The sequence below is a fragment of the Cydia amplana genome, chromosome 13, assembly GCF_948474715.1.
Source record: "Cydia amplana chromosome 13, ilCydAmpl1.1, whole genome shotgun sequence".
Taxonomy (NCBI): domain Eukaryota; kingdom Metazoa; phylum Arthropoda; class Insecta; order Lepidoptera; family Tortricidae; genus Cydia; species Cydia amplana.
In genome coordinates, this window is record NC_086081.1 from 10,686,593 (window position 1) to 10,710,984 (window position 24,392).

Sequence of the window (24,392 nt, forward strand, 5' to 3'; positions counted from 1 at the left end):
ATGTATTGTAAGTTTTTTTTTTACTTTTCCTTTTCATGCACGACAAGAACGTCCTTAGGCACAGAATAAGTAATAGTATTATCATACAGAACGGACACGCACCGCCCCGCCCCGATTCGGATTACCTCGCCCGCGACAGGCCGCGACATGAATGTGTGCGTAAGTCGCTCTACTGAGAACATGTCAGGATTCCGTCAGAAACTCAATGACGCGTGTACAGACGTGCCGCGCACACATTAAACGCAAATCATTTTTGATGTATGTCGTGTCCGCCCTGTGCCTTAGGTTAGCGGTGAAGTTTGGCATATCGCGTTTCGGGAGCTTTGAACCAAGACACAGACCTAAGAGGGATTAAATTATTGATACACAATTTAGCCAGCAGTGTTCCTTCCTTGCGTGCCGCATGTTACGTTCCGCGACAGGAATAGGAATTGACTGCTTCGTGTTTTTAATAATACCCATTATTAAAATTTTATGGCACACTTAAAAAGGGTTCCCTTTATTTTCCGGCTATTACAATAGTATAAACTAAGTATAGTATAGTATAGTATAGTATAGGTACATATGTTTATATTGTTCATTTTGTAGAACTTTATAGTTATTATCGCTATCGGACGAAGGTTCCGTTGCCAGCGACAGGGTAATTAATGATTAATGTTCAGTTTTTCCAAACACGTGATAAATCGGCTATCAAACAACACTAAGCCATTGTATGGTCAATATTGCGGCTAATATACGTCATCAATCAAAAGTCGGGCCGGTTGGAACCCAACGAAAAATGTAAATAAAGAACGATATATTTAGACCTTTGTTCTTGGCGGATCTACTTACCAAAAATCTCTCCTTTGCTGGCGTATTCTGATACTATGTAGATCATGTTTTTCGTCTCCATGACCTGTTGACAATAAAAAACATTAAATATAATATAAAATTGTTATTAATCACAGTCAGAAAATACGTAACTACCGAAAAACGAAATGAGTAAATAGAGGGCGTTATTTTGAACGTAATGTAAAATCAGTATAAATATGTCTGTATAAAAAATTCTTACCCGGGAGAGTAAATTTACCCAGAAAAATCATGGTCAAATACGTAACGGATGTTGGTAGGTACATAAAAGAAATTCTAAATAAAATAACGCTCCCCAGCTTAAGGTTTCAAATGAACTATATAAGTATACTCGATAAAAACCTTCGTTTGGTTTAAACATTTATCCACTAAGCTACTTAAATACGCGATTCCAATCAGTAACTAGATAAAATAAAAAATAATTTCAGCTGACCCCTTTCAATCCCCAAATTTTCCCCTAAAATAATAAATAAGCGGTTTTGACTTATTAATAATGTTAGTGTTGGTAATTGCTATAACTGTTCCAAATTTTAGCTATCTACGTCAAATGGTTTCTGAGAAAAACAAATTTAACTGATTTGTAAGACGGATGTGATCCCATAAGTGTACCGCGAACAAATTTTGTGCGGTACACTAAAAATCCGAGCAATATTCTTAAGATCCCGCGTTCAACATATAAAGAAGACTACATATTGCGAATCCATTCAAGGGCGTCTACGTTTTAGATTTGCCTCGGGAATCTTTTAGCTATCAAATGAGCGTCAATTTTGCAGATAGAGTCTGTGAGATATCTTTTCTTTCCAAACAGACTCTATCGCTGGAATAGGAATTGCTAGTCTAACTATCTAAATCTCGTATTTACGCTGCACAACATATACGAATTTAAAGGCAGGTCTTATTTTTGTGTTGTACTTTTTTTTTAATAGTTTTTGCTTAAAAAACATCTCGAGGTTTGACACTACTAATAAGTTAAATATTTATGTAACACGAAGTCCAAAATCATCCGCGAAAATAAGTTTCCTATTTCGGATAACGAAAAAAAGTCTCCCATTTTTTTAATTCTGTTTTTTGCATAATAATATTTATAATTGATTACGTCGTTGAGTGAAAACAATAGAACGGTTACCTAACGAAGTTTACACAAAGCGAAAAGGCTTTATTCGTAAAGGTCGTGTTACAGACGTTACAGTTCGCGTTTGTTTTGAAAGGTGTTATCGTAGACATCGCCATCAGTGAGTCACGCGGAGGTATTTTTAGTCGGTTTACATTTTTACGGCGTCCGTGCCGCGGCCAGTTCACGGGCGCGACCCTCCTAAACTTGCCTCACCTTACATCATTAGCAATTTCACTAGTTTACCGTTTGACATAATCTGAACAACATAGATATATATTATTTCTAAATCTGGGTGTTAATTAATTTAACATCTCTGTTCAGATTTTTAAGGATCGTGAGATGTCTACACACAGCTACAACTCGAGATTCTGAAGTTAGCCCGTGGAGCATTTCGGACACCTTATTTTTACGTACCTACCTAACATATTGATATATTACTGGCGGATTTAATGAGCCCTACAGCTATGACCGAGATGCAAAGCATCATTTCCGATTGTCGTTGACAATTTTAAAAATTGTCTCACGTATTAAAATCCGTGACCCGCCCGACCCGACTACGTCCGGAAGAAACTACGTTCACTCACTAGCTGAGCCGATTTTTATTTGCTGTCAATATTATTTAGTCAATTTTGATAAAATTTGGTAAGTTTGAAGAGCTCCTCTTTCCGGGCGGAATAAATACGAAATCCCAATTTCAATTTGGGATTTCGTAGGTATACCTATGTATTTAAGTTCTATTATTTCCTAACTCAGAGGAGGACATACGGCGAAATTGCGCTTATATCTTACAGAATAGGAAACTATTCATCCACCTTTTATCGAAATCTGACGGGAAAAATCGAAAACTAAATAAAAGTTGGCCCAGCTGTGTAAGTATCGGTAGGTATATCAAAACCTGCCTTTACGTTATCATACATTAAAATTCACATGGAGGAAAATACTTGTACCGATTTATAAATTTGACTTCAAGGTGCTTCACGACATTTCATGCATAGGTCATTGTATGTAATGCAACCACAATTTGTATAAATAATGTAGATCCGAGATTCCACTAGCTTCCAGCTAGGGCTTGCAATATCCGCCCATTTTTCATATCCGGATATTTCGAATATTAATTATTTTACTATCCGGATATCCGGATAAAACGCATAATTCGAATACTTACTTTTTATTCAATAAAACTTACATGAACTTAATAAAACGTGTAATATGATACAATTTTATGTACATGAGGCTGCGTAACAGCAAGTATTAAGTATTTTGGCGTTCTACCTTTTTGTCGATACTTTTAAATTGATGTGCAAGTGAGGTTAGGTTAGTTAGGTTAGTACCTACGACCTACAAATTATTGTCTTGAGTTGCCACGTGACGTGATAACATATGGCAAAATGAAATTACGAGTAGGTATACTCACCAAAACCTAAAAAGGAATATCGGCAAAAATTTCTTACACAACCTTTAATAAAATTGATTGACTATATTAGATATGGCTTTTCCAACAGGTTACACAAACTATTTTTGAAATCATTTACTAGGTTATGGCGATACTTAAACTCTCTATTTAATATTCGATTCGCAGTCTGCGCTGCGAAATTAATTTCTTGGTAGTGGTTTTGATAATATTTGGAGAATCGAATATCTTCTAACTGTTACAACAGTCTCTTCTTGTTGAGATTTTACATTGCATTTAAAGTCAATCAAGGTTTTGCAGATTTATTCAAATAGAAAATGCTAAAACCTTCGTCATAATATCTGCTAAACCCTACTGCATTTCGTTCGGCAGTTCAATATCAACCGAAGTCCTCATCCGTTGGACTCATTTTAGTTCTGTTCGCACTTTGTTAATAATGTATTCGGACGCTAACAATAATGACAGCGCATCACGTTTGACAAGAACACGGTACACTTACTTTGGCAAATTTCACATAAAAATTAAGTTAAACAAAAATCCGCCGCTTTCGAGCATCAACTTTGACAGTGAATTTGTGTTTTAAAATTGTATGATTTGGCAACTTAGTGTTGCCAAAAGAAGGAAAAATATGTCTAAAATTATAATCAAATTACTTTAAGAGCAACCTGTGCCCGAATATTAATGTAGCTACTGAAAAAAGAAATTCTGGATTCGCATCCCTACTCCCCCCGCAATCCCTACCAGGGATGTTGCGAATATCCGCATCCGCAACCGCGGAACTTCCGCATTATTTTCAACATCCGCATCCGCATAAAATCGATGCGGATTTAATGCGGATGCGGATGTGGAACAGGTCGGAACAGGAACGTCTTAGCATCGGCGTAAGTGCTAGACTGCTAGGTAATTTAGTCATTAGCCAATAAACCTATTAGAAATTAGTAGTCAAGCGTGAGTCGGACTTAATGTACCGGCACCCTTGGAACGCGTGTCCGACTCGCACTTGGCCGGTTTTTTGAAATAAAAATTACTAAAATGTAATATTTGACGTTTTTTATGTACCTATCTTGACATCCGCATCCGCATCCGCGGATTTGAGCCTTTAAAATTCCGCATCCGCATCCGCGGATGTCAAAAAATCGGCATCCGCAACATCCCTGATCCCTACTCACCCCATTTTACGGTACAAGTACACTCAAACCTAAATTAAAAAAAAAACAATGTATCCAAATAAATAAGATCATCGGACAACGTAATTACTATTACAACTTTCAACGTTTTTTTAAATAATTTTCTTAAAAAATGTAGTATTCGAATTATACGTTTTATCCGGATATCAACTTAATCTAAATCCAGATAATAAATTGGGCGGATATCCGGATAAAACGGATATCCGGATTGCAAGCCCTACTTCCAGCAGTTATGTACGTATTTAAGGAGTTTTTTTGGTGTTCCATTCATAAGCAATTTACCTCTAATTTAATTTAACAGGATAAACGCCATTTAAAAAAGTGGAAATAAAAATATATGTAGTAGACATAAGAATAGTTATTTATTGATAATTAATTTCATTATACTATAATTTATATTACCTACGTAGGTATAAGTTCTATTGACTGGCTGACGCCCAGCCCAAACCGTTTGTCCTAGAACGCAGATTCTTTACAATAATAGGTTTATATAACATAAGCACAAAGTAAGAAGTGATTTTGAAATATTCAACCCGTAAGACGGTTAAGAAAGGGCTGAAAGTTTTTACCGGGAACGACCATTTATTAAGCGGGTAACGTTAGTATCTATCTATACTTAGTATAGTTTTTAGACTTTACTTTCTTGTCGGTTCATCATTCTCCATGTAAATATGTCTCTTTTTCTATTTCTGTTTCTTTTACCTTCCTTTATTTATATATCTCTTTATATCATCCTGAATCTATAATATAAATGCTCCTATTGAATATCCAGCCTTGAACTGAAACCCACTGCGCGATCCAGTCTCGAACTTTTCCGCCTTTCTTGGAATAACTACGCACATATGGACCAACTGACTGCCAACTTGAATCAAACATGAGTACATGAATAATAGATTTCTCCTTCAAATCAAAATAATCAATACATATTGGATATTTTCTTACACTTGCGCGTAAATGTCCTAATAGTTATAATTCCAAAACCGCAATTATTTATATTATATATTATACCGCTATTAAAATTTGGCGACAAAACAAACAGGACACTATGATGTCATCTGAACTTTTACTTAAAATATAATATACATTTAGGTACTACCAATAACATTTAAGAGAGTGAGGAGAGCAATAAAGTATTTTCTAAAGAAATATAGAAATCAAACGATATAGCTAAAAAATATCAAGTACTTATTACAAAACAAACGCGAAATTTCAGAGAAGAACTTTTGCAACGTTTGAAATGGATTTTGTACTTGAACGCCCTTCTAAACATTAAAAAAACCTTAAATATAAAAACGTAAGCCAAAATAAGTATTGTAATAGTGACATTGTTCTCTTCCACAGACTATGTTTTGCGTCATTCTGTATTACAGAAACTAAGTGATTAAATCTTAATCAAAGAACAAACGAATGCGATTGCATCATCCTGTGTAATTGGAGACAAAACTAGTAAATATAGACAAAACTAATTCTTGGAAATGTTAGAATCCGTCGCGCCTGGTTCTGTGAACATTGGGTCGGATCGGAACGGACGGTATTAATCTTATTTAGCTGGATATTGTTCCCGGATAAGCGAATGCGACGCGGTCTATTTCTGTGGTATATATGTCAAACGAATTAGTCAAGTGAAGTTAGACAAGTAGTGTTTGTTTTTAATTAGCCACAGTAAATTAACGTTCACTGGATTTTTTCATTGGATTGTTCACATCTGAATATAAATTAGGTACCTACTCAATAACTCAAAGTAAAAGTAAGTGGCGGAGTTATTGCTGAAACGATCTCTTACAGACAACTAGGTAGCAAGGATTACTATAATAGGAATAAGTTGTCTAAACGTTTTTACGTACTAAATTAAAGTAGGTACTTTGCATTTGCACAAAACCCTTTTAGTTAGAAGTTCAATCTTCTCGTAAGATAATTTTGGTAAACAAATCTGCCGGGGCCTTGCAAACACGTCCAAGATTGTTATCTTCCTTAATGTTGTAGGAATTACCTTGTAAACAAACAAAGATAAACAGTAATTAATCCTTTCAAGGATATTTTGATTGTTCACAAGTAGCTAACAGCGGACGGAAAGGCTTCCTTTCCCGGCGAGGAAGGACGTTCCAATTGTTTGTCGATTGCTATTCAAGGTGTCAGAAATGTTTGTACACGAGGAACCTCCGCGGGCTCATTCAAACGCCCAACATGCCACGATTCATGCAGGTTACGAAATCACATGCAACGTTCATTGTTTCAATTACTGGGAGGAACAATGTCGGGCGTCAAGTCACAGTCATATCGAAGATCAATCGTTATTACTTATGTTTTACGGTGTACCTATTGGTAAACAATTTTTTAAGCTACCACTTGCTTTGTTTTATTATTTTAAATATTTTAAGTTTTATAAGTAGCACCTCTTTGCTTCTTTTAACTTTTTTTTCACACTACATTTGAAAAACCTAACCCGGAAACCTTCGTCAGACTGGTAACGGCACCTAATCCATAATTGGAGGATGTTGACTTGTTTTATTACCACGCGGTGACCGCGTGATTCGAGGCCCAGAGTTAATTAACCCACCGAGTGTGCCGAACGACAATCGCAGATCCCTAATCGGTCATCGGTCCGATAAAATATTATCCCGATTCGATACCTATTATTCAATAATGAAGAAAGTTACATATCCGTCTTGATATTAAGTACAGTCAATTGTAAAAATATGGGTGTAGAGTAGACAACTTATTCAAAAATATGTCCCATAGTTCTTAATTCGCTGACATAAAAGTTATGGGACTTATTTTTGAGATGATTTGTGCACCCATATTTTTACACTCGACTGTACAATAACTGGAACTGTTTTAATAATTGTGCGTGACATCAGCGACATTATAATGATGTATGACGTGATATCGCAGCAAACTGTCAAATTATGCTGCATTAGGTGGAGGCTTAGGAAACCAAAGACATCAATATTGTAATTTGTTGTCGCAAATCTTGCAAAGCACTTTTGTAACAACATTGTCACATAGTAGGTACCAGTCTACAAGTGCACTGTGGAGGAATCATCGACAATTTTTTAGAACATAATAATAAAAGAAAATGCAGTGCAGTACGTATTTATATACTCGTCGTTTATGAACTAACCAAATCTGAAGGGAACAGGTAATGAAAAAAGCAATATGGCGCTATTGGCGCACAATTTTTGATGTCATCGGCTATTAAAAAATAATGCGTAATCGCGCGCCAGAAGCGCATTGTACGTGACGTTTAATACTTAAACAACTGGATCTACTCGATACGATAGCTGCATAATGTAAACGTAATTAACATAAATGATACTGACAAACGTCTGATAACTAGAAACGTAACCAATTTCGTTGGAATTGTATCAATACTATGCGTTCGAAACTTTAATGAGTTATTGATTGATTGCGTGTTTCGAATTTAATTGGATGCACTCCAATAAAAGTGTTTAAATTGATCCACACCTGTTGCGTGAACGATATGAGAACGATATCTGCATACCTAATACTCTTTTTATATGGATGTTTCAGATAATATGACATCACCGTGATGTAGGTAAATTATCGCTATGGCAAAAACATGTTTTCTTATTGTAATTGATTGCGTAATTATATTAATTATACATTTCTTTATTGGTGATATAAAAATAAACCGTTATAATTTTCATTAACCGTTATTACAATGTCACCTCTAAAGTCTAAAGAATTCAATTAAGAAGAATGGAAAATAAGTTTTGTAGTGTTAGGCACATGTTAACTAAGGAAACTGTCTATTTTGGTTAGCTGTGCCGGTGGGACTGTTTAAATTCTAGCGATGTCCCCTGACTCTGTTCAAAAATCGAGAAATTGTGCCAGGTAAGCAGTAAACCCTTTATTTTACAACAGCCTATACTATTGTACGCAAACCTACCTCAAATTTCTTTGGTTAATTGGGGCTATCCGATAACGCCGAAATTTAATGGTCTAATATTAGAATAATCAGTTTTTTTTCTTGTTTATCTTGAGAAAATGTAAGACCATTCGCCGGTTATACCGCCACTTTTCACTAAAGTGATGTTATGATACTTAATATGATCAATACAACTCAATTAGTCAAGCTTGTATCTTTCTAACAATTAAGATATTATTCAAAAGAAAATTTTGGTATCTCTAACGTGCACCGTATTTCGTAGTAATTAAGCAATTCATTACATAATGAAAAGCTTAAAGGGACAAGGCAGGAGATTTATTAAGCCACGGCCGAGTGATGGAAAGCTGCAGCGGAACAACGAGCGGTTGGCACTTGGCACTACACCAAGTGCCAAATGACAGTGCAAAAAACACTAGACTTTCCCACTCGTTGTTTATGAAAAGCCCCGTACGGCAAATTAGTTGACGTCGTCAGAAACCCTGAATATGCAGTTTTATACACGGTAGTATTTCTTGCAGTGGACAACTAACTACCCACACATTAAAATGTGCGTGAGGGTTTTTCACAAGAAATGTTTAATTGAAAATTATGCCTGCCACAGTTAGTCCCATTGTCAGTTAGCCAGGATTTGAAGATAGAAGCCTGGTGAAATGGAGCGAACTCGTTAAATATGATTTTAAGTAATTTAAGTGCACAAGCGCGAAATCCACAAGTTACTAAGTAAATTTATTGGAAGCTCCATTAGGTGAAGTAGAACTACCGATTGTCATGATTTTTGGTAATTGTATCAAAAAGTGTAAGCAAATATGAATTTTACTTGGCAACTTTCTGAAAATACCTGAATTTAATATTAGGGTAATGGGTAATGTTTAATGACTTACCTGGCAACACTTGAGTTAGCAAGTGGTAGGGGTAAGTGGGAGTTAAACGGACAGTTGTGCAGACTCGTTCACTTGGATTGGGGAGTCAAAGAGAGAACATCTTGATGGTAACGGGTGAGCAAAGTTAAAGAGGCACCACCATTTTATAATTAGAACAATCATAGATAAATTTATAATATTTCAGAAGTGTTAACGTACCACTAACCCACAATAAGATTTTTAGATTCGATCGGTAGAATAAAAACGTAAGTTGTCTTTATTTTATTTCAATAGTAGGTACCTAAGTACCTACATAATGGATTGATTTTATGAACCTCGAGTAGTTTATGTGTTTCGAATGCAGTTTTGTAGCTGTAAGAAGCTTAGACTTTCTTTACATTGTTGCTTTGTAGTGTTGTTTTAAATTATCAAGATATTTTAATGCAAAAAAAAAAAATATAAGGTAGTTTTATTATACATGAGTGGTAGTTGTATAATCAGCGACAAAGTAAAATTTTACATCAATTCATTGTAAAAGTATTGAGTTTAGTTTGGTTTGTTTTAATGAAGGTAGGTAACCTACATTTTGCTAACGGTAAAAAGTTATATATTTAATTATATACTCTTAGATGGATGAGTAATTAGAGTATCTGATCTAGGTACGTGTTCTTTGCAAAAGTATTTGGAATATAACCATAATTTTCGATATCATTTGAATGGTACAATTATTTTAGTCGGTTGCTATTACGACATCTACCTACAATGAAATTATAATTATTGTATTAGTATTAAAGCGGCAGACTTTTGATTTTGGAATGAGTTCATAAGTTAATAGTTATGTACCCGTCGATTTAATGGCTATTTAGCACAGATTATTGTTTTATATGTACCTATTATCTACTATAAATGATCAAAATTATTGTCATCAAATTGCAACGCCGTAAGAAATTTGATACATTTATGAGTAGATAAATACATATTTGAAATGCCTATTATTTTGATCTTTTTGTGTTTTATGATTACAGATTGATGTGTGGGCTTGTGCTGGTGATCAGTGATCGGAAATTTGTGCTATTGAATTATGTCTTATTTATTTCATAAAATATAGTACATGTGTAGCATATCGCGGTTAATTGGGACGGAATAAGCCTTGTTCATTGAAACTGAACTGATTAACTATAACCTATAGTTTTTGTCCAGCAATTTTTAGTGACAACGGTACTTTGTTCCTCTCGGTTAAAGCCTATTTGATTTTTTTTTGTCATATGCAAACTAATAATATTTTATGATACAATATAATCATTACAATTAATTTAAATGAGTACCGTATAAGTAGTATTGTGCAATGCAGTGCATTTACGAAATAAATATGACATTAGTAAGATAACAATAGCACAGGGATCCTGATACTTTAAATCGACGTTAATATGAGCTTGCCGCGTAGCCAAAATGCCAATCGCTTACGCTTCGTAGCGATCGAAACGCAACTGTCACTGTCGCACTAATATGGAAGAGTGATAGAGAGACACAAAGCGTTTCGTTGTCGAAGCGATAGCGAATGTAACCTTGGCTAGGCCAGCTTGTGTCATTTGTGTTTGACGTGAAGGCGTCTTTTGTGTGACGTGGAGGCGTCTTTTGTGTGACGTGGAGGCGTCTTTTGTGTGACGTGGAGGCGTCTTTTGTGTGACGTGGAGGCGTCTTTTGTGTGACGTGGAGGCGTCTTTTGTGTGACGTGGAGGCGTCTTTTGTGTGACGTGGAGGCGTCTTTTGTGTGACGTGGAGGCGTCTTTTGTGTTTGACGTGGAGGCGTCTTTTGTGTGACGTGGAGGCGTCTTTTGTGTGACGTGGAGGCGTCTTTTGTGTGACGTGGAGGCGTCTTTTGTTTGACGTGGAGGCGTCTTTTGTGTGACGTGGAGGCGTCTTTTGTGTGACGTGGAGGCGTCTTTTGTGTGACGTGGAGGCGTCATTTGTATGACATGGAGGTGTCATTTGTGTGTGACGTGGAGGCGTCATTTGTGTGACGTGGAAGCGTCACTTGTATGACATGGCATTGTCATTTGTGTGACGTTGTGGCGTCATTGATGTTGTTTTGTATGACGTGGAGACGTCATTGAAGCTGAATTTTTGACGTTGGGGCGTCATTGAGGTTAAGTTCTATATGACACGAAAGTGCGTCATTTGTACTACTTAAGCATGCGTTATTGGAGTTTCGTTTTGTGTAACGCGGGTATGCGTCTGATGAAGATGACTTTTTATTTAAATTTGAAAATTTAGAGATGTTTGGAACAAGTAAAATACATAGTATAGCGCGCGTGTACGTTATTGAAAGTTAAAAAATAAACTGATGTGGATCTGACAGGCTAATGTTGATCATTTATTGCAGATCATGTTAAAATGTTTATAGTGGAAAAAAAGTAGGCATAGATATCGTGAGAGTGCAGAGGATTTATGTCGTACTAGCGACAGCTCCACAGATTTTTTTATTAATATTCTGGTAGTTCTTGTTGTGTTTTTGTGATAACAAGCATTTTGAATCTATGTAAGACTGAGTCTGGAAGGTTGTAATGTAAAGACATGAAAAGGGTTTGAGTACTTACATTTCAAGTATTTTAAATATTTCACGGATAAGTACGTGTATTATTTCGATCGGGTTGCGCAGTAAATGTTAATGTCTTATTCCTCTTTTAAAATGTCGACGTGGTTAATGAGAGATACTGCAAATAGTTTCAACATAATGAACAAATTGAAATAACATTAAGAACAGTATGGGAGTAATTCTCTTAAAAAGGACAGAAGTTAATGACAAGTAAAACTTTACCAACCATATGACTTGGTCAGTCTAATAGGATGAGTTCGGAGTTGATTTTTTGATCCCTGTCTTGTGCGAGTGATCTGTTTGCACGGAAATGTAGTTATGTTTTCATTAACGTGTTTTGCAAAGTCATATTAAATGTATTGAGAAGGAAGTGTAAGAATTTTGTTTATTTTAAAATGATCATGTGCTGGAGTACGAGGTGGAACAAACGAGATACGAGAAACGTTGAAAGCATCAAAGGAAGTTGATATTGGTTTTGACCTGCTCAAATAGCAGTGAGGGGTCAAGGTGACTGAGAATTGTTGAATGAATTGTGAAATGGGGTCAATGAAAATTTACAGAGTTAGTTAAAATGTCACATTTGTGCTAACTTTATAACAAAGGTCAGAGAATATTTTTTTATACCAGAGAACTCTTGTCATTGGCGGAAGATTGAAAAGAGTAGTTGATTTTTACCTCATCGGGTTTTTCTAATGAATATATTTTGACTATGAAATGAATTCAATAAAATAATATCTGTGTTGAATATTAAATACAATGATCTTTTTGAAGCTATAGTTGACTGATTGATGTCAGAAAACTGTTTGATTTAGAATTTTTCACACTAACGCAATTGGCAATAACTTATTGTATAAATTAAATTAGTATATGTACATGCCATAAGTGAGTGGTAGTTAAAATATTTCAAACCCATTTTAATGAACTATGAAGCAGTAAATGTTCAAAAACTAACTATAAGTAAACATTTTTTTTTAACATTACGAAATAGTCGTTTCAAAATTAGTGGTGATAATGAATGTAATTTTTAAAGTAAAAACTTCTTTGGCGGCGCCGAGCATTTTTTGTGATGAAAAAAAAAAATGTTAAACTCGCGAGAGCGTAAGACGTAAGATTCGTAAAACGTGGGACGGGCACGTGGCCTGGTCGAGGGACTGTTACAATGTCATTGAGTTCTTCTTTGTTGATTTGAATTGAATGCCATCTGGTGACTTTCCCTCTAGCTGGTACTGGTATGGCTCGAGTACTGACAGCGATGTGTTTGGGGGTTTCAAGTGATGAGACGTAATAACGCTGGTTGTGTTGGCCTCAATTGAGACAATTGTCATTTTGCACTGGTCATTGAGTTTTCGCTGCTGGCGCTCCCTGGGTGCAGCCCGTTTATACTGTATGCAGTTGTTTTTTTTTTTCTTTAAGTTGCGTTACCTATGGAAACATAAGGAACATTTTTTAGTATCTGTTCCGCAATAACTTTGGTACCTAATACCTATACATACAACGTTATTCTGATCTTTGTGAAGTTTGATACGATTATAGCTTTATAGCTAGCAGGATTATTAAATTGAGAGAGTTACCTATATGCAAATGACTCAGAGGTCTTGATGTAAGTATTAGTGGTGATCTCGATGACGATAAGGTGCGATCGAGTTTGGTGTCATGTAGGGGTTGGGCTTGATTTCCTCTCTTACAAAATAGTATTTAAGTATCGTTACATGCGGTCTCGAAATATTTTGAGATAAAAATGTACTTTCTCTATGATTGAAAGTTTGATGCGAGTTTATTTTTGAAACTTAGAATATCCAAATGAAAAAAAAAGCTCTAGTAAATTAGATATCAATGTCAAAAGGTATTTTATTTTTAGTTGTCTGTACGTCTATATGAAGAATATTTAGGGTTATATACAGTTACAAATCACGTTATAAAAGCGAAATTGTAGAAATGGCTGAGTTTGTGAAGAAGTTTAGAGCTACAGCCTCTAGATACGTAATAATATGTTTGAAGCATAGAAATAATAAAGTACATGTATAGTCGTAAATTAAAAAAATAATATTTGAATTAGGTATTTGACTTAGATTTTGGTTAGAGACATGAAATAGGTAACATTCATTGCCTATGCGTGATTTCAGTAACTGATTTGCTTTTAAATTATGCGAATTGTGAGATTAGTCGTATTTATGCCAGTGTCTAACTCTAAACATACTCTGCTTGATTATTATTGATTTGTTAATCGATTTAAAAAACAGTGTCTAGAAGAATAGTTTATCTAAATGATGGGATAGCATTAGTAGTTGTTAATAACTGTTCTAGCATATCTAGAAAGGGTTATATAGGGTAACATATACATCAATGATCGAGACATCCAAAATTAAAACCATCCTATCTCTCTCGTATTCAAAGTTATGATTGTGATGTTTCATTCGTATCAGGATCAGGATAAAAAAAAATGTAATTCAAAATTCATAATTTTCATAAGTTGTAGTTGGTATATCACATGACTTTCCACATTTCCGCTTTTAATATCTAGTTTCTGTATTATTTACGTTCTATTTTCAAAAAGTTAATTTCGTGTCATTGTGTCGTTTGTTCATTTATTTATTAATGAAACACTTACATTTTGAAGTTCATCTTAACAGAGGTAATAAAATAATATTGAAACGGTTATTGATTAGGTACTTAACATATGTCGGTACGCTTAAAAAATGTATGTCACATAAAATTGTTTACTTCAAATTGAATTTTAATACTGTCAATAGAGTTGAATATTATAATTGCCATAAATGGCTTTATATGCACTATAGATAGGTACTTAAAATCAATTAAGTTAGTATGAAAGAAGAAACCAATTGCACCAATAAGATTGGTTTCGTCAGAAATGTTTGCATTGATTTGAAAAATCTGCTATCTTTGCATGATTGCTGTGAGAAATAATATTGAAAGAGTGTGAAGAAACATGTTTTTTTTTGGAAAGCTTACTTTGATTAAAAACAAAAAAAAAAAAAGATAAATTGCCATCTTTAGAAGACTGCTGTAACGAATGATATCAAAAGGGTGTGTACAAAATGCAAATCTTCCGTTTGGTCCGACCAGTTGATTTATTTCTGTTACAATAGATGAAATAAAATAAATCTTCAAGAAAAACTGGTAAATTATTAGATATATTGGGTGTCAAATAGACTTTGAAATTTAGAAAATGCATCAAAATATTGGACATTATACAATTATTTAATATTATTTGCAAAAATAAAAATCTACAATTATGCATGATAAAATTGATAAAGTCTGCGTTTTGCTACTGAAACCTGTCTCAAGTGTTTCTGTCGACTTTGAGTTTAATATTCGGAAACAGGTTAGCAAGGTTATATGCTAATAAAATAAAGAAAATATGTATATCTTAAGTAACACCAATAGCTAAAGACCTGTAACGTACGAGCTGAAAATAGTATTACAGTTAAAAATCATAAACGATAAATAATGAAAACATTTTTTTTCCTATAAATGTAGCAGCTACGCTTTTGTAAGTTTGAGAATTGTTTTTATCCCGTTTTTTTTTTGGGTACCTATTCGGAAATAAACATACCAATATGGATTCTAGGATTCTAGGTTCAGCAGCATTGCAGCAGCACTGGTAAGACATGGAGCGAATACAGTTATGACCCAGTGGATAAACAACATGTTGAGCCAGAGGGTCATAAAACTTGGGACAGGCGAGACACAGCAGGCATCAGTGGCAAAGGGATGCCCCCAAGGGGGCGTTCTATCGCCACTTCTATGGAACCTAGTAGTGAACGACCTAATCACGGCACTAAACAACAATCACTACTACACAATCGGCTATGCTGACGATATAGTGATACTAACGAGCGGCAACCACACAGGTACGGTATGCGACGTTACCCGCTCTGCACTAGCCATCGTCCACGATGGCGTACCAGCGCTCCAGCGCTGGTGCATCAACAACGAACTCACAGTCAATCCCCACAAGACGGAGCTGGTAATGTTCACCAACAAACGCAATTTGGGAAACTACCGCCTTCCCAAACTGTTCAATACAGAACTCCAACTATCTGCAGAGGTAAAGTATTTAGGGGTAATACTTGACAACAAGCTAAATTGGAGTAATCACTTAAATGGCAAAATTGACAAAGCTACAGTCGCGTTCTGGCAATGTCGTAGAATGGTGGGTAGAACCTGGGGATTAACTCCCAGGCTAACTCTATGGCTTTACCAGGCAGTTATAAGACCAATAATAAGCTACGGAGCGATAGTATGGTGGCCACGCACCAAACTATCCACAGTTGAGGCTAAACTACAACGACTCCAGAGGCTGGCCTGTATGGCGACAACGGGCTGCATGAGGACAACACCAACCGCGGCCCTGGAAGCCTTACTGGGCCTGCCGCCGCTGCACCTCTTTATACAACAGGAAGCGCTAGCTGCGGCGGTACGTCTTAAAAAATCTAATCTCTGGAGACCGCCTAGGGTGCCACACACCGAAATCCTCTACGAGGCCATAGGTAGGGAACCGCTCATAGAAGCGGTGACTGACAGGATACCCAAGCAGTTCGTCTTCGACAAGAAATACAAAATACAATTACATGAAGAACCCCATGAAGGACTCAACCCAAGGGAGCTGAGAATCTTCACGGACGGATCAAAGACAAGGTCAGGCACTGGCGCTGGGGTTTTCTCAGAGGACCTAAACATACACATCTCAACACCACTTGGTGCCCATAACACAGTCTTCCAGGCGGAATGTATGGGCATCATAATGGCAGCACACGCAATCGTCTCAAGGGAAGTATTGGACTACCCCATCCGCATACTCTCTGATAGTCGATCAGTACTGCAAGCTCTACAAAGTTATACTCTCACTTCAGGGCTAATTTACGAATGCCACAAAGCTCTGTCAGAGGTATGTACCACCAATGGCGTAACTCTGCAGTGGATCAAAGGACACAGCAACTCACGAGGTAACGATGCAGCCGACATCCTGGCGAGAGGTGGCTCGGAACTGAAGGTGGCAGGACCTGAGCCAATTATACCTCTGCCATTTGCCTGGCTCCGGAACATGCTGCGTCATAACACCAAGGTAAAACACCAACAATACTGGTCTAACCTAGGCACCTGCAGGCAGGCGAAGGAAGCCCTCCCGACACTCAACCCCAATCTGTCACGGAGGCTGCGACAGCTGAAGAGACCACAGCTCCGGCTTATAGCTGGGGCCATAACCGGCCACGCCTCATTTAACAAACACCTACTAACCCTACGTGTTACAGATAGCCCCCTCTGCAGGGCGTGCATGGAGGCAGAGGAGACAGCCGCCCACGTCATTCTCGAATGCCCAGGGGTGGCAGAATACCGGGCACAACACCTCGGCTCACCGGGGTCGCTCCCAGAAGTCGTCGGCAACGTCAAGGGTCTGCTAGGCTTCCTGGTAGAGCTGGGTTGGCAGGAATAGGCCGCCAACCCATCACGCAAAATAGGCGCAATAATATGACGTCGAGTTGCGGAAACCAAGCCCGCGAATACCTATAACCTATAACCTACCAATATGGATTTACACTCAAGAGTACCCTAGTACATACATACTCGTTGATACTATAAAGCATAAAGGGGATTGTAACAGGCCAAGTTTCTTCCTAGAGAGGTACCAAAATCTGATTTATTTGTCAGGTCTGTTTCAGAGAAATACAATAAAAAAAATAGTTTGTGTTCATAATATTAAAATTTAAACTTTTAAAGGTACAATATCATATTTTACTTGAAGACTATCGAATTCATTGAATAAAATCTATTTATTGCATAAACTTATATCGCTGTATGATGAAAAATGTTTTAAGCGTTTGTAAGACATGTAGTAAACATCAAGTAAATAATTAACTACAAGTCAAATTCTCATAAAGCTAAACATATGCAATTGACAGTAAACATAAAGAAAGGAAAGAACTGAAGGCCGAATGTCATGATAGACGCGAGCTCAAACATATTGATTTAAAACAAAGTTTACACATTTAATGTTATTGTTTACAACTAGGTATAAGAAGCTGAATAAGCATTTCGATCTCAGAGGAATTTCATGGAGTAGGTACGATTTATTTCAGTGTATAAGAAATGTTTTATAAGTGTTTCTAAAGGCGCTTTCTTAGCTATTTTCTTTTCAACCTTAAATTGAGTTTCGTGCGCCGGAGTCATGCACGAAGTAGGATGGCCGAATGTCATGATTTTTGGTAATTGTATCAAAAAGTGTAAGCAAATATGAATTTTACTTGGCAACTTTCTGAAAATACCTGAATTTAATATTAGGGTAATGGGTAATGTTTAATGACTTACCTGGCAACACTTGAGTTAGCAAGTGGTAGGGGTAAGTGGGAGTTAAACGGACAGTTGTGCAGACTCGTTCACTTGGATTGGGGAGTCAAAGAGAGAACATCTTGATGGTAACGGGTGAGCAAAGTTAAAGAGGCACCACCATTTTATAATTAGAACAATCATAGATAAATTTATAATACGATTAAGACCATAAAATGGTGTTTTATTGTGAAATCAATTCTTGTTTTGTAAAAGATCTTTTGTGAACATTTATTAGGCTAACAGTTAATCTCTAAAAAAAATATATACTTATATAAATATATAGTGTTGTTAAAATGAGGGCTTATACAATTAGTGCACCATCAAAATTTTTACCCTGCATAACATATATGAGACACTACACTTCCAATTTGCATATGTGAATACTTAAAACACGAGGTGTTATCTGAGATATCTCCAGTGTCACTGGATGGGCAAGTGGTCCGTCAGGCATGGATGCATACGTAACAAGAAGCTACTGGTCACGCGTCAGTAATGGTAACTGTACATGCGTGCATGTAGCTCCAATCGCTAGCACAGGCTTAGAAAAACCAGTATACGTGTGCTATTCGATTACACACAGTTGTTAAAGAACGGAGGTCATATTACACACTGTACGTCTGAGGACCCAAACAATGGGAATATAAATATATACGGCTTACTAAATCACAAAACCGGGGTCGACCACTATAACCATAACGACTCTTCTCACTTATATACTGGTTGACTTAAGGCGCTCAAACTGTCTAGTTAGTGAACAATAGCATTATTAGTAACGTCAACTGCAGTAACGAGCGGTGAACGGCCCACCAAGCGGCTAAGTCGCCTAATTCATACGCATTTGTTCCGCCGTCTAACGGAATTCCGTTTTTGCAAACGGATGACCTCCCTGTGAACCTGCGATGACCTGAATATTGTCCCGCTATAATGTAACGTTTCTGAAGTATGTATTGCAGTATTTACAGTACGGTGACTTGTAATTTGTAATAGCTACTTACTGTTTCAATAAACATGCCTGTTGGGACATGGAACTAGTAAAATTTCGTTTAGTATCCAACCTGAAGTAAGGCGCTATATGAAACATAAACAAAGCAGTCGCAAATTGCAAAGAAAACGTTCTTACTAGGTATCTACTTAAGCAGTTGTGGTACGAGTGTACCTATGCTTATTAGTACTAAGATGCATTGTGTTATGTTACCTCGTTAAAGAATCTTAAAAGAAATGTTCTCAGAAAAAACAAACCACTTGCTGGTTGCAAAATAGATGGTTTCTTAGCAGTAAGAAATGTGAATGTTTTATCTAAGAATATACAAATATAATAGTGTAAAGGATAGTTGCTTACCTGATAAAGCTTAATAATATGAGGATGGTCGAGCCTCTTCATGATGTCCACTTCTCGGTAGACCTTCTGAAGATTGCTAGCATCTAACTGCGATTTATCTATTATCTTAATTGCTACCTGTAACAATAAGACGCTTACGTCAATGATAGGCACACACACACAAATAGGTACATAATTGAGCTTGATAATGCATGTTAAGTAATTTATACGTCTTTTGTTATCATTGTCACGTGCATTCTTAATTATTGACGACTTTAGAGTTAAATTTAAACTATAGCGAGTCAGTATTTGTAAACACGTATTCAATTACTACGTTTGTACTCTAGCTATGTACGTCAATACATTAACAACACATTTTGAACTTCTTAGAAGTAGGTACTTTCTCAGGCAGAGTCCGAAGAGTACTTTGCACGGCCGCGAAGCGTACTAGTAAAGTATACTTTTCACAAGAAATCACTTAACATATAAAAGCACTAACATACAATAGTTTCGTAACACATGAACTGAAAACTGTTTAAGTATTAATTAATCAATAATCGATTAGGTGGTTAGACTAATTAACAGGGTAATTTATTCTGTATCGTGGTGGTTGGATTGCATTCACGCGACCAATCCAATTAATTTCTCCCAAATCGAGTTCGAGAACTTTTAAATGGACTTTAATAAATACTAATGAAATGAAGAGCTCTGCAAATACAGAAGAGACAGATGAAACTTTTAGAAATCGGAGGGGGACTAATACCATGCTACGATTTCTAATTAAATCGTGGTATATTTTATAACTACCTATTCAAACAGAGCTACGCAATAAATTGTATAGTTGACAAATGAATAAGTAAACATTTGGAAATCACACAAACCGACATCATTCTCAGAGCTAGACACAAGCAACAGTAGGTATACATAACTAGGCTAATTATGGTACAATGTTTAATTGGTGGTTCCTAAACCGGATAACGTTTGGATAATCAAAAAAAGTCAAGATTGATCTGTGCTCGCTTCATGTTATCTGGTTTTATTCCTACGCTTTTTACATTCACAACGGAACATTAGTTTATTCGCTACTCCTGACGGGCAGACAAAGACGCGCTGACGTCAACTCGCGTCACTGGGCGTACAGACGATTGGGGCAATTGACGTGATTGCTCGGCGACCGATTCACCGATCCCGAACCTAAAGGAAAGGTCTGGGGAAAGGATGAAAATAAGTAAACTATCCGATTTAATGCGGCTAGTGACGTGGAACAGTTATCTTACCATTACCTTAAGGGCCTGTTAGTGTTTACACATTGATTAGTGTTTAGTGCGAGTTCTTATATTTTGTACTAAATTCAAGTAAGTACTTAACAAATGTATGAACTTGCACTAAACACTAATCAATCTGTAAACAGATCTTAAGGGTCGGTTGTACGAAGACCCCTATGTGAATGTCATCTTGTTGTTTTAAAAATTAGACAGCCGCCATATTTAATGTTGAATTGATCACAATTCACTAGGTAATTATTTTGTGCAACTTGCCCTGAAACTCTTAAACGAAAAGTCCAAATATTCTAAAACAAATTGGAGGTACATTTACACATTACACAAACGTTTTAGAATGACTATCATTATGTAAAAAAATACTTTATTTAATTAGGCTGTTGTTAATTTAACTTTAAATCCTCTTTTAAACTATAGGTACCTCCATTTTGTTGTTCGTGTGAAAATTCTAAAAACATATTTTCTGTTTTTAAGTTTCACAGGCAACGTGTTCATTGTACGTATAGTCTACGTCGTCGAGAACACTAGTCGCCTTAAGTAGAGCCTTAGAAGCGTGGAGATTTAATAATAAGTCGGAAGGCGCGAGTGCTCCTTTGATAAGATTTCAGCTTTTTGCTTTGTGCTTTATGGGCAGCTAGGTATTGGAGATAGATTAAACAATAGTAGCATTAACAGCGCTAAATGGGGGTTTAGTTTAGATAACAGACAAATGTTAAATGCGGAACGGATATGAAAATTTATAAAATCACTGTAAATTAGACAATTGTCAGTTTAAAACCAACCAACATGTACCATGAGATAAGATAAGATTATACTTCTTTAAGTTACATTTTCTCACTGATATCTACGTACAGTTTTGATCTGAAAAGATATGTTTTATGAATTCCCCAAAATCAACTCTCATCTATTGTCAAAATTCCCAATGACTTATCATGTCCGCAAACTCGTCTATCAGTTGCGGTTTCTCAAAATCAGAACGGACGCGCGTAAATCACGAGGAACAAACCGTGAGAACACGTCAGCGTCACTTCAACTACTCCGACATTGACCCTGATTAAGGCTACTCTGTATGTGTGCATAGAAACTGTTAAGGATGCCTCACGCCACCACGTGATCACCGATCGGCCGTCGTAGAAAATGACGTGTCGGACACCCCGGCCCGGGCCCGGCCCGGTCTAGCGTGAGTCATCCTTTATTCGCTAGCGTTCGGAAGGCTTCATTCCCATGGCCACACTTATTTCCGAACTTTTAGAAGAACGATTTATTAGAAACTAGCGACCCGCCCCGGCTTCGCACGGGTTAATAAATTATACATAAACCTTCCTCTTCAATCACTCTATCTATTAAAAAAACGGATCAAAATCCGTTGGGTAGTTTTAAAGATCTAAGCATACATCCAGACAGACAGACAGCGGGAAGCGACTTTGTTTTATACTATGTAGTGATGTGAACATTTTACATAATGCTTTAAATATCAGTTGTGTGTGTCTTGAGTCTGTTTATCAGTTTCTATAGTACTTAGATGCCAATTTTATGATCTCGTTCATGACCTAGCTTAGGTCCTTCAGTAGAACGTACATAACACATACCACATAGTACATACTGTAATTTGAGTATTCCATGGTCTATGAAATATACGAATCAATAGGGCTAATTTAATCGATGGTTTCTCATGATAACGTATATTTTCCTCGTTCGCTATTATCCTGGTAATGCGCATTGAATCCTTAACACTGTTTAGGTTGTTATTATACCAATATTGAATACTTTTGTAAATGTTTACTTATATTCTTCCCCATTTACTTTGCCGGAATTGTATTTTACAGTTTTCCTGCAACTATTCATAAAATCGGTTTCAAGTGCTTCTGTGAATTACTTAATATAGCTACTTAAACCTAAACTTTGAAATGCTAAGTGACTCATAAGTCAAGCTCCAACTTTACATCATCTCATCATTGCCAAACCTTCAGCAAGTGACACGACATTTATTGTAGATAATACAAACATGTCTCGAAAATATTTTTTTGTACTTTGGGCATTCAATAATCGATGATTTCGGTGGCTCATTCTAAAATTGGTGCTTGACGAGCAATCTCAAAAAAGGTCTTACGTGAGGGCACTAAACTTGATGTCTTCACGTGATTGTGTATCGTTTTCCTTGTAGGTATTTAACAAGGACTGTTTATGACAGAACTTATAGCCTATTTAATATTTAAACCTAAACAACAAAGATGTGATGTGTTGATATGACTAATTTTGCAATTGCATCCCTGATTATGGTATTTATTGTTTTTTTTTTGTTATTAACGCAGCACTGTAAGCACACTCTCTTAATATATTTTCTCTTTATAAGATACATAGGTAACTAGTTTCCTATGAATTTATTACTGGCTTTAGATGGCGCGATGTCAGTCAGTCATAAACTTGGGTATTCCGGAATGTATGGACTGAATACGTAATCACAAGTACGCGTTTTTTATTAAGAAGTTTGTGTATTCGCTGTAACTGTTTCAATTACTTTGTACAGGTGGTATTATACTTCGTGTATCAATCGAGGATGATATCTTCAATATTACAAGCAGCAGTACGTATCGTACCATCTTCGTACAGGTAAGTTCGTCTGATTATTAATTATTGACATGCCTAAGCGGAAACAAAGCTTTACCGATGTAAAGCCGATGCTTGATATGCGTGTAATAGTTTGATTAGGTACTAATGATTGTGCATAAAAGTACAACGGCGGTAAAATTATAAATACTTTGGGCCCGTCAATAACCGCTCGTGCCGACGACCCCTCGCGACCCGCCACGCCTCAAAATTACTTATTTATTTAATGTAATTCTGGACATCACGAGGGGTCAAGCTGAAAAATGCTCCCGTTGTGTTCCTGGAAGTAAAATATCTGATAAATAAGGAGATTAGGTTTGGGATCGCTTTGTTTTACAATTCGTAACTGCATGCCTAATAAATACATTCCGTGAATATCCCACTGAACTTAAAAACAAATTGTTGATTACTCTGTATAAACACGGGTATAAAACCATATACCTACAGTAAGTCGAAAGAACGGTTATAACGGATAGAGGTACTAATATCTGGGAGACCGAGCTTTGCTCGGAAAACATATAAAAACTTGAAAATGCGCGTTTTCCCAGAGATAAAACCTAGCTAGATCGATTTTTCGCCCCCAAAAACCCCCATATAGCAAATTTCATCGAAATCGTTAGAGCCGTTCCCGAGATCCCCGAAACATATACCTATACATATAAATAAATAAATAAATATACAAGAATTGCTCGTTTAAAGGTATTAGATAGATAAAGTTAATGTAGATAATAAATCTAGAGTTGAACATTTCATATGGGCCTACGGCACATCAGGAACAAAGTAATACGCCACAAGCAAGGGCCATAAATAAAATTAGTAGGATATACTTCAAATCTGCCTCGGAGAACATAGAATACCTACACGAAGGTCGTAATTATAAACAACCTAACCTATTAGGTTACTTTTAAAAAC

General features: G+C 36.4%; 1 protein-coding gene across 1 annotated transcript in view; it reads right to left on the bottom strand.

Moving 5' to 3' along the window:
* LOC134653540 (serine/threonine-protein kinase SIK2) overlaps window positions 1–24,392 on the bottom strand; it is a 67,810-nt gene that overhangs the window by 24,318 nt on the left and 19,100 nt on the right. Inside the window, exons 2-3 of the mRNA XM_063508917.1 lie at window positions 19,615–19,731; window positions 832–895 (exon numbers count right to left, since the gene is read on the bottom strand). Of these exons, the coding sequence (XP_063364987.1) occupies window positions 832–895; window positions 19,615–19,731 (181 nt within the window). The remainder of the gene's footprint in view (window positions 1–831; window positions 896–19,614; window positions 19,732–24,392) is intronic.